General features: G+C 39.2%; 1 protein-coding gene across 2 annotated transcripts in view; it reads right to left on the reverse strand.

Annotated features, from left to right (window-relative positions):
• Positions 1–674: 674 nt before the first annotated feature.
• ctnnbl1 (catenin, beta like 1) overlaps positions 675–12,723 on the reverse strand; it is an 88,699-nt gene continuing 76,650 nt past the window's right edge. For both annotated transcript variants that reach the window (XM_048241724.1, XM_048241723.1), the window contains exons 15-16: positions 5,627–5,699; positions 675–965 (exon numbers count right to left, since the gene is read on the reverse strand). In XM_048241724.1, the coding sequence (XP_048097681.1) occupies positions 877–965; positions 5,627–5,699 (162 nt within the window). In that variant the 3' untranslated portion in view covers positions 675–876. The remainder of the gene's footprint in view (positions 966–5,626; positions 5,700–12,723) is intronic.

Consider the following 12,723-nt stretch of genomic DNA (forward strand, 5'->3'; position numbering starts at 1 on the left):
CAAAAGTGCACGGTTGGATGGAAAGGAAGAGATAATAAAAGATAAAGAAATTAAAAGATAGTCTGTCTAACAATGGCAGAATGAAAGCTTTTTTGAGTAAAAGAGTGAGACATTGAAGTTAGGCTAACTACATGGGGAGGCTAGAAGACAGACAGATGATGGATAAAGAGAGATAGATAGTATTATAGATAGGTAGTGTGATAGATTGATAGTGTGATAGATAGCATGATTGTGCGATAGATAGTGATCTGTGATTGATAGTGTGTTAGTGGGATAGTTAGCATGATAGATATATTGTGATAGATACAGCGATGAAGAGAGTAATAGGCCTAGTGTTTAACAGATAGAGATAGAGAGAAAGAGTGAGTGTGTGTCTGTGTCTGTGTGTGTCACATCCACAGCAAACCTGAAACGGCACATTGAACTGAAGGACCCGGCTAGCCTTTCAAGGTATGTGCAAGCAAATAAAAAAATCAAAAGACAGCCAAGACATTGGAAAAAAGAACTATGAACTAGTTCATTTTTGGAACTGTGAACTTAGTTCAAAATGTTTAATTATGAACTATGAACTGAACTAGTTCATTTCAAAATTTGTGAACTGAACTTTAAACTAGTTCATGTAGAAAGTTAACTTTCCCCAACACTGGTAATGCACAAAAAATAACAGTTTCTCATTTTGTGGCAAATACAAAACTTGTTTTATTCATACAAGTAATTACAGTGCTTGTACAGATCTGGTTACTTCTATTCTCCTGTATTAAGTCCATGACTAACTCATGGTACGAGTGTCTGTTCAGAATCAATGGCATTTCCTACAGCAAATATTTTTTTCTCATTAATAAAGTAAAAAAAGAAAACCACTTTATCTTAAGCATGTCAGAAGTTTTCAACAAGTTCCATAATTCTTCTATGTTCATTTTCTCTGAACTCCTCATTCTTCCCATTTCCAATGTTTTCCACATATTCTGTAAAAAAGTAGTTCTCATTTAGTTCAGAAATTCATTGTCATCAAATGTATTCTCATGCAATGAACCTATACTCACAATATCCTGTGAACACATAGTGGTTATACACACAGCTACATCTCCAAAGGCCTATATCTGCTGACAAGGTAATGTTTCACGATTCTTGCGATATTGGTTAGGCTATCGGTCTTGAAGTTGCATTGCTGGTTTTCTCGGTAGCGACTCGCAATGTCTAATGTATAGCTATGATAGGTGAACGATTTGCCTATTACAAGTTCGTTCACCATCAAATTTGCTTCATAAAGGTAAAAATATTGCATAGTGTACAGTGTACCCTAGTTGAATATCAATCCATTACATTTAATCATAGGCTATTTATATCTAATACCATTGTTAGCTGTATTTATTTTATATTGCCATCATGCCATATCAATATAAAATGTAATTCAACATGGAAATAGCTCAAATGAAATAATACTAATAAAAAGACTTTAGCTTTCCCAAAAGTATATTTTATTCAACGTGTGAACTCTGAACCCTGTGTCTTTACATAGCTCAAGTTGTAAACAAGCAATATCCTACAAATAATTTTAAGTTCTCAAACTAAGAATTTTAGGAAGAGCTGGAAAAAACATCTGAAATGACCACCATTCTAACTTTCATTCACCTGGTGAGAACTATGTGAACTCTGTTGTCTTTGTATGGACATTTCAACAAGTGAATAATATGAATACATAAAATATATATTGAATAGAAATAATTATCCCACAAAGTCCCAGAAATATGACTTGAATAGAAGTTAGGCCTATTAACAATTAATTTATACACTTTTAGAATATTTTGAGCACTGATGCAGTCAGCATATGCCTATCTTACATTGTTTGCAGGTAGGCCTACACTTCATTCCGTTTTCAATGGCAAACTCGAAACAGCACCAAAACAACCACCAGTGGACAAAAAAATATTACATGTGTACTGTTAAGACTCACCATAGAGAATGAATGGGGGAAATTAAGGATGTTATAGTTTGACGGTGTCGTACTCCTGTGCGGGCCAGATGCTATACCACAGACACATTTTGTGGGGCTATCCAAAATGAGGTGGTGGGCCGTAGTTAAGGGACCACTGCAATATGTTTTGTGCATATTTCTTCATTAAAAGTGAAGGTAAGCAAGTCATGCTATCAGAGGCAGTTCGTTCATTGAGGAAAGGGATGACCAACCTATCTAACTTTTAAAAGGAATGTACATTGTAGTAATGTACATACATTTAACTAACTCACTTATTAAAATGAGATACTTACAAATTGCCTTTTTAACACAATATTACTGAAATCAGTTAGAATCCTGAAAGCGACCTCTAGTGTAATTGAAACTTACTGCACAGACAGACAGGTTTAGGGAGCTTGATTTGTTTTGTTGCACAGCATTCTATGGTTGAAGAATTTGTTCCCCAATCCTAGCATCTCTACACTGGCTGCCTGTTAAAAGTCGCATTGCCTTCAAAATATTACTTCTAACATACAAAGCCATAAATGACCGGGACCTGAATAATATTAAAGATCTCCTAGTCCCATATAACCCACCTAGACCGCTACGATCACAGAATACTGGACTTCTTGTAATCTCAAAAACTACAGTAGGAGGCAGAGCTTTCTGCTACCACGCACCCATCCTCTGGAATAATCTCCCTCCCTCAATTTGATTAGCAGACACCCTCCCTATTTTTAAGTCTAAACTTAAAACATACCTCTTTAGTGCCTCCCATAGTTAGGTATGGTGTGGTGTGGAACTTCACCCACCTCAGGGTTTTTTGGAATGGACCACCCTGCTGAGTCCTCGTGTGACTGGCACCCCAGTCAGGTGTGTGATTGTGGTCACTGACCATACCTGCGCTGGTGTCGACTACCCTTCACCATGCCTTAGTTATGCTGCTATGGCATAGTGCAGTCATGGACTTTTCATGTGTCACGCCGTACAACCCCTCCCTCTCCTCTCTCTCGCCTATTCTCACTATGGTATAACCAGTGTTGTGCCTGAACGTGTTCATTGAACGATAGTTCATGACTGCCTGATGAACGTTACTGTAAACTCGTTCATTCTGGTGTCTGTTAACGGCACACTCTCTCAGTTTAACGTTCAATAGGGTGCCAGATTTCTATAGAGCCTTCCGGGAACCCCGGCTAAAACATACCGTAAACAGGCCTTAATATGTAGCCAGCCACAAAGTGAAATTGTGCCCGGTGCTTCGTCTGATAATTTGCTGCGCAATTGATCAAGGAACCATGTAGGCTACCGCCAGAAAAAGAAACAAACGTTTCTGCAATCAGGAGGAAATACTTGCTAATCAAACATAGAGGCATACAATTAAGTGGTGGTATGAGCGTTCATTCTATGCATGCGCACGTCTGTGCGAGAAACTCAACCACTTGATAACGTTGGTAGCAAAGCACAGCTTCAACCGGTTGGAAGGCTATTTAATTATGTAACGACATTTAATAGAACGACGTGGATTCTTGCAACTTCCATGAAAATAGAGCAGAGACATAATACACTGTCTAGCATTGAGTATTGTATAGTCAAATTTGAATATAACATGGCCAAAAGCTATTGTAGCATAATTAGTCTTCCTGTTAAAGATCTGCAGATCAGTGAATCCTTACATTCAGGCATTCAAATGAAATTTAATTAAAAAGCATGTCAATATTGTTTCCATTTGCCTACCAGTGTATGATGCTTGCATTAGGGAAACATCCCAGAACAATGGCACCATACTTCTCAAAACTGTTGTTTTGAGAAGTATTTCTCGTGCAAGCATCACACAACCATGCAAAAGCATACAATGCAACTATTGTAATTATATTTTACATTAGTAAAGCAGCAATGTTAGCACTTTAAACATTAACTGCTTTGAAGTGCATGTATAACAATAATAACTGTGATTATTATTATTATTATTATCATAATGATAATTAAAGCAACAATGGGGAAATTCTGTCCCCTCAATGCTAATGTAAACCCTGGTTGGATAAGGATTCAAAATTGGATATGAAGATGAAATCTGATGCACAGTTTCAGTGTTATAACTGATAAAATAATTGCTGTCTGTGGTTCTATATGGGCTGTGGCAATAATTTTGAAAAATAATAGCTCGCAGTAACATATGGAAAAAAGAACTACGAACTAGTTAATTTTTTGGAACTGTGAACTTAGTTCAAAATTTTGAATTATGAACTGAACCAGTTCATGTAGAAAGTGAACTTTCCCAACACTGGGTATAACACTACATAGTACCATTGATATACTTATTGATATTAACCAGTCATCAGCCATCTGTGTGTTTGGCCCTCATCTCACCTGAAGTCCCATCCCTACGACTGCCCTATCATCGCCTATTACTGCCCCCCCCCCCCGACCGACCCACCACTTGCCCAATGACAACTCCTAATCCCCCTGGACAATTCAATTTCCTACACTGGACTATTTGAACTTTCTGACACTAAATAGGATTCATGCATTATCATACTGGATATGTAACCATCCCATCTCTTGTAACGTACACCTCAGGTGGCTTTAAACACCATGTTCTATTCTCTACATCTGACTAACTTATGCATTTATCATGTTTATTACACGGCTCTTCAGAGTGCTGCAGAAAGTTCCATTTCTTCCCAATGTTCGGGCCTATGTTAAATCTATATAAATCACCGGCAAAGTATATCACCGCTGTCAATGGCAACGGGTTGATTAACGTCTTTAATATCCCTCCGCTGCGCGTCGGGGTTCTGTTCTCCCTGTCGGGACTTATTTTCTGAACACGTTAAGATGGCGAATTTAGATTTTTGCTACTCCAGAGCAAACTTTCACTGCAACTTGCAATAGGTAGTTAGCTTTGATTAGCACCCAGATCTCCTTATATGGGCAATGATAGCAGCTTTGGGTGTTTTTTGTAGGCAAACTTCAGGCCTATTATGGGAGGCTTAAATCATGATTAAATCCCTATCAAAATTACAACCATGCTTCTCAAACTGTTGACTACGCTCCAACTGTAGGCTATAGCTCTCAAATTTAAATTTATTTAGGCTATTTTTAGTGGGGAGGGCTCATTCATCAACAGAATTTCTATGCTCTAGATGATCGAGACTCAAGTCAATCTGAATAGTGAGTGTTGTAGAAGATTATGAGTCTGTAGGAGTTGCGTTTACCATCACTGGGTCAAATGAGGGATTAAATTAGCCTGTAATGCAACATTGCAGATCATAGTTGCAGTGCTCACTATATAGAGAAATTCACAAAATTTGATACGCATCCAGAGACTGTAGTAATGTTTGAATGTTTACTTAGTAAACTTTGAATGTTTACTTCATAACATATTTTCCCAAGCAGGTCAGGAGACTCTGAAATGTTTGTTACTGTAGAGCCCACTATAGATTGAATATTACATCAAACTGTGTTGGCACAAGCATGTTTTGGTTTTGGGCTGAATTTTGATTGGTGATTGATGGTCATTTTATTGAGTGATCTCTTTTCGGGGAGACACTAATCTAGAGCACCAAAATTCACATTTCCATCAGGTCCGGAAAAAAGACTGGCCAATCAGCGACGAGATGAAAGATGACGAAAATGGAAGCTATGGAGAATCTTGTGTGGACTATATCTTACCCCGCATGATATGACGGACAACTTTGGTGGAACCTCCTCTCAAATTCAAGATCTGATGGACTCTCTGGTGGACCTGCAAGACAACATTAAGTCAAATCAAGTCAAGTTTATTTATATAGCACATTTTTATAAGCACAGAGCGCAACCCAAACGCTCATAAAACACACAACATCATACAGTACAGTAATGATAACGTGATTGTCTGTCATAAAGTTACCATATTGTTCAGAGACATAACAAACACATTAACAACTAAAGTAATTAAATTAAAACAAATAAAAACAAGCTGCTGGACAGAGTGGCGTCACTCGCCAGTGTACCCGAACCTAGCACAGATAGACATGAACAAAGAAATAGGCCTAATAAACAATAAAAAAAAAAAAAAATCCAGGGGCTGGACGGAGCGGCATGACTTGCCAGCGTACCCATAAGCCAGAACATTTATTTTAAATAAATAGGCTATAACAAATAATAATAAAATGTAAAAAGAAAAAGCAAAACAGACAATTCACAAAACAATTTACAAAACACACGCACACAAAATAAAATAAAATACAAATAGACTAAATCATGGGAATTGGTGACTCTCCTGGCATTGAACAGCTTAAGTAGCAATATTGTGTTCTTGAACAGTCCATTGCAAATTTGGCTGTAAACATGGGGTCAGGTACTCTTGAATGTCCAAACAGGCCAGACCTCACGGAAACACGGGTCAGCTGTTGCTCTCTGGGCAGAGTAAATATTGAAGCCATTTAGCAGATCAGCAGCTTGGCGAACCCCCAAAAGCGACAGATCCTCCATCGCTAGTGTGAAAACCTTCACATCTCCATCCCCACCAGTCAGAGGCTTGTTAAGGCAGCTAGCATGACCACTCAGCAACAAGTCGGTAGACATTGGGAATATGAACAAGTTTCCACAGAGGCAAGACCAGTGTCTTCAGCCCCGGGCAATCTCTCTGCCCAGACACTGAAGTGGCAGCTCTGAATTAGCTGCAGTCGGACTTCAGGTAGGCAGAAATGGAGACGGTACACACCATTCACAGTCCAATGCAGTTCAACCAAGGCTCCCCACTCCAATAAACGTTAACGTTAGCCTAATGCAGACATTTGCTACTACGATAAGCTTAACACCAGGAGAGAATGCACTAGAATTGACACCCATTCAAAGCAAATAAGCCTAACTTTACGCGGTTTCTAAGCTTGAAAATTTTTTGTCACATACAGCAAACCTCTCCTCACGATCCGCTAGCTGCCTGTCCCCCTGAATTCACGTAAAAAACGTGGCTCCTGGACAGCCCAGGCTCCCAAAACTGCAATAAAACAGCCTGGACCATGGAACATAACAAACTGTTCCAGCCAGTCTCCGACAAGATGCGTGTTCATGACAGTTTCAGTTGGATGGGAGGGAGGGGCGAGCTAGCTCTCTGCTTTGTTTGAAACATCAACAGAAATGATGTTACCCTAGCCTGGGTTTTCCCATGCTGCCTTGCGCACGCAATTTAATTCACGCTGCTAGGCAGCCTGGATACCATGGAGCAAATTTTCTCAATTAGGGGACCAATCACAGAACGGAGGGAGGGCAGTAAGACGATGACGACACACCGTAGCCTTTATGAGCCACGTACAGACGCATTTGATAGACATTCGTAGCGCCCAATAAACGGCTCTTGGCATTCGTAAACCATTCGTTTGAAATACAAAAAAATGAATGCCTAGTTTCCAGACCCCGTCTCATTTGAGATGAGGGTATGACGTTAGCCAGGCTAACGTTACCCATCGTGCTTAGAGAACCTTAAAGAGTAGATACAAAAATTTACATAAAATTATGAAAATTCAACAAGCAAAAACAATATAAAAAAATCAAACAAAAACAAATTGCCACACGGAGCGGCGGGACTCGCCTGCGTACCCATAACCTAGCAACCTGATTATATATAGATATTAACATATAAGTACTGTAAGTACAAAGACCATATTCTTAAAGGAAAATGGAGACTGATTTTAACTTATGAAACAGCTTTACTTCAGGTAAATTATCTAACAGCATAGAGTTTTTTTAAAAAACGACACGTATCCATGCATCCATTCATGAAGTAAAGACGAAGACGCTTCACTATAAAACAACAGTATATGTGAGACAGTATATGACTCACAAGAAAGGGTTTTGGGTAGTTTTATGTAACCTATGTGTATGGATTTATTATATTTGAATAATACTTATATGTACAAAGATGCATTGATATTGCTATGGCAACCAGCTAGATTATGGGGGTGCTGTGCTGCAGTAGAAAAGGAAACACCTGGCCCCAGCAGTGGCGCGACTGGCTGGGGCACCTGCACCGTACGCCGGCGACCCGGGTTCGATTCCCGCCCTGTGGTCCTTTCCGGATCCCACCCCGACCCTCTCTCCCACTCACTTCCTGTCAAGCTTCACTATCCTATCTAATTAAAGGCATAAAAAGCCCAAAAAATATACTTAAAAAAAAAAAAAAAAAAAAAAAAAAAAGGAAACACCTAAACCCAGTAGAGTCGAGGCGAATTGAGCAGGTACCATCCAGTGGAAAAGCGACTTTAGATACCATACCATTATGCTTGGTGCCCCAACGGAAGGGTGCCAAAAATGGTACGGTACGGGTCAGTTGTTTTGGTACCATTCACAAATCAGGGATGTGATTGGCAAAGGTAAAAAAGCAGGAAAATATATGCAGCACGTAGCGTTTATGGTTTGAGTACTATAGTGTAGGCTACTGTATGCATTTATATCACCTAAAATTCCTAAAATTAATGAGGCACATCCTATGCAGGTGTGGAACTAGAAAAGGGCCTTAGAAAAGGAAATTATTTTGCCCCAAATACTAGGGGGGTCTTGGGGCATGAAAAACATTTGAAAAATAACCCCTTAAATGATGACATCTAATAACTTTTATGGGATCTATTGATAAATTGAGATACATATATTTAAAACATTATAGGATATTACAATACAGCTTATAAGGCCTAAAGAACTAATTTATAAAAGAGCAAAGTAGCCTAGGCCTAAAGAAGACTAAACCAGACATGTCTGAAATATATAGGCCATCATGATCATTTTGCCAACAATGACAATTGATTTTTTCAGTTTATAACATGTTTTGTTTATAACTTATAATAAACCTTAGAACTCCAGCCATTCTTTGCAGGTTTTTGCATTATTATGTTGTAATGACTTTATAGAGGTCTCAGTTATATCTTTTTTTCCAGCACAACCTAAGCAATATCATTAAAGTATTTTAATTCCATTTTAACCAACTATATACACAAACATGAGCAAAAAACATCAAATATGAATTTATTTATTTTTAAATAAATGATTGGCAAAAAACTAATATAGAGTAAACTTTTACTAATTAAAATTATACACACACTTATTCTGAAATAAATACCATTGAAATGTTTACTAAAACTATCATAGTCAGAGAGATATCCCTCCTCAAAGTCATGTTGACACTACTCTCTATAATGCAAGTCAATGGGTGGATTACGGTCTATGGATGGATGGCGCTGTTGCTGATCTAGTTAGTCTACCCATCCCTGGAAAGGAAATGACTTCCATACAAAGGTCCCATGGTCATTTTTTCACCCGCTATTATATTTTCGCAACATCTTTCACACATTCTGGTCAGGGTAAAAAATGACATGTTTTTAAAATGACCATAATGAGTTACTCGAATAACTCGATTACAAAAATTACTCGAGGCAAAAACCCTGCCTCGAAGCCTCATTAAATTCCTATGACGCACACTATACGCACAGGGATCTGATTGTTCCACACGGACTTGCTCAGGAAGCACACCACTAGCGTGTGAATCGTGATACATTCTGAATTTAGCTGGCGCGATTGCGGAGTCAAGATGTCCATAAATGGCAGAGAATGTCTAAAGTTTTCAAGTAAGGTTTTGGGATCATTACATACTCAAAAAGGAAAAGAACGAGCATCTGAACCGAAAACATCCACTCCATGCTGTTTCACCAAGCGTCTATAATGTAGGCTCAATCAGTCTATCTAGCCTATCTATCTACGTAGCCTATAGCCTACATTGATGTTGGCTGATTTTAATCACATACAATATTTGTAGCGATGTCGTGATATAATGTTTAGCTTTGATGTTTTTAAGTAGCCTAGTAAACTTATTCACGTTCAATTGCAAGACAGTATGCCTAAAAAAGAACCCCTCACATGCATGCACCCTCACACACCGCACGCGTGCACACACACAGGTTGCTAGGTTACCATAGCAAATAGGCTCACCCCAGAAATTATTATGACCACCGCGCAGCGAAGCGGCGGTCATATAGGTTTAGTCAGATTTTTAGTCGGTTTTTTCGCATGCCCAAATTTTCGTCAAGGATTCCCAGGACACTGAAAGACCAGGGTACACGAAACTTGGTGGGCATGTAACCCCACATGGATAGCATGGAACCATCGTTTTTCGTTTTGATTTGTAGCCCCCCCGCTGGACTGGACCCCCGAAAGGAGGGTAGGGCAGACACAGTTTTCTGTGAATATCTCGAGAACCGTAGGGTTTAGGAGGACCATTTTTTTTTTTTGTATGTTGATCTCAAGGGACCATGTCAACCCATTCCATAACCACTCATTTCATGTATAGCGCCACCTAGTTAAACACAAAAAAGTAAAAATGAGGTGTTGTAATCGCAGGTATCTGTGACCTAACATAGTCAAAACTGCACGAAATTGGAAGTGTAGGATCATTATGACACCCTCTGTATGCACGCCAAGGGGCCACACAATAAATTAATTTATGTTACTATACACCAACTGGCCTGTAGGTGGCCAGACACAGTTTTCTGTGAATATCTTGAGAACTGTAGGGCCTATGAGGTCCACCTTTTTTTTGTATGTTGGTCTTAAGGGGGCATGTCAACCCATCCCATTACCACTTATTTCATATATAGCGCCACCTAGTTAAAAATTAAAAAGCAAAAAATTAGGTGTTTTCATCACAATATCTCTGGCTGACAAGGTCAAAACTGCACAAAATTAAAAGTGTAGGATCATTATGACACCCTCGAATGCATGCCAAGTTTTGTGTACTTTCGTTCATGGGGGCCTTACAATAAAATAATTTATGTGTACATTTAGTGGCGTACACCAACAAGGATTCGGGACACTGAAAGACCGGGTACACAAAACTTGGTGGGCATGTAACCCCACATGGATAGCATGGAACCGTCGTTTTTCGTTTTGATCTGTAGCCCCCCCGCTGGACTGGACCCCCCGAAAGGAGGGTAGGGCAGACACAGTTTTCTGTGAATATCTTGAGAACTGTAGGGCCTAGGATGACCATTTTTTTCCCTATGTTTGCCTCCAGGGGTCATGTTAACCCATTTCATGTGCACAAACAGATACACACAGACACACACACACACACACATACATTCACAGTAATCATACGTATGACACATACTCACACAGTAGACATATGTACGCTTGCATGCACAGGCACATACGCAGGCACACACACAAGCACACGCACACACACACACACACACACACACATAAACATAAACATGTACACGCACACATGCACACAAGAATTTCTCAGAATTATGAACAGGCAAGATGGGGGTGGGGTTGTATAAAATTAATTTTACATGTGAAATCTATGAACTAATCATGTTTTGGTACTTGTTGTCTAGCAGATACCAGTGGGAATTGAGTGTGGATAATGCAATTTAGTGAGACAGTTAGAATCATATAGGCATTTCAGCGTGATTTATTTTTGTGGAAAAAATGTGCTGGACTGGGCGGCGGTCATATTTTGTACCGCTCTGCAGTACATCTAGTTTAGTATAGGCCTACTTGATGATAATATATAGGCTGCCCCCTAATAGTCCTCAGGGCCTATGTGCAAAACAGTGAATCATGTGATAGGCCTACTGATATTGATGCTAATTGAAGAGGTTGCAATTTGAAGGTTGTTGATATTTCAGTTCCAAAGAGAATTGAATTACACCGCTCTCTCTCCTCCCATTGTAGGTCCAACACCTCTCCTCCTAAAATAAATGGTAGGCCCTAACTTTTACAGGCTACTGCGCCAGGATTGTGTAGGCTAAAAATTAAGGCTAAGGATTAAAATGCAGACTGTGCCTTTAAATAGGCAACTTTTTATCTATCAGCACAACGCTACTGTAGGCCATTTCCACTTAAAATTCAGCTCAATATTATGTGCAAGACTGATGTTTATCAAGCATGCTAAAGCTTTAATCTCTCAACACTGTGACCATGCGTTTTCTCATGGTGAGATGGCCATCCCGAAATATAATTTGGATGACATGGGGCAAGGTTCACGGAGGTAAACATTGCAATATATGTTTATTGCTCTTAAGATTCCAAAATGAAAGACTATACAAGTGCAAAGTAATGCATTCTTAGTCAGAGGTAGCATTCAATAAAGTTCAGTAGTGTATAGATCTAATTGAGTGCCCGTCACTTTAAAACGTTTGTGAGGAAATCCTTACAATTAACATTAACACAGTTAAAAGGCTGCTGATGTGTGGATGCGATTCATAGTTAGTTAAATAACGGTTCATACTTCTCCTTGGGACAAGCACTTTTGAGTCTTGGAAAACACCTTTCCGTTTACAATCGGGATTTTGCAAACATTCAGAGTCAATAAAATGAGCCTGAGTAACGAAATACAAGCAGCTGTAAGTAATCATGCTAAACTTGACATCCAAACAGTATTCTAACGTTAGATTTGAGATACTGATTGATTGCATACTGTAACTTAACTTAGTTTAGTTTAGTCTCCTCAATGTAGGCTACTATGTTGTGAAAAGACCGTAGCAGAGTTTACTTTAACTTTAATGCAGTAGTTTTGAACAAATTTGCGCAGCATGGTCACGATGCTAAGCGGATTTAATAGCAATTTAGCCCACTGTGTTCTATGCAGTGCAGTGCTTCTATGTGGCAACAACAATCCTTCAACAATCGTGAATATTTTGTTAAATGCACATGCAGAAGAGGAGCAGCGGGCTCGTTACAAGAGAGAGCGGGCGGGGCGAGGAAAGGCTGCGTGAGTAAAAATAAGTGCAGCT

Source organism: Alosa alosa, chromosome 4 (genome assembly GCF_017589495.1).
Source record: "Alosa alosa isolate M-15738 ecotype Scorff River chromosome 4, AALO_Geno_1.1, whole genome shotgun sequence".
NCBI lineage: Eukaryota > Metazoa > Chordata > Actinopteri > Clupeiformes > Clupeidae > Alosa > Alosa alosa.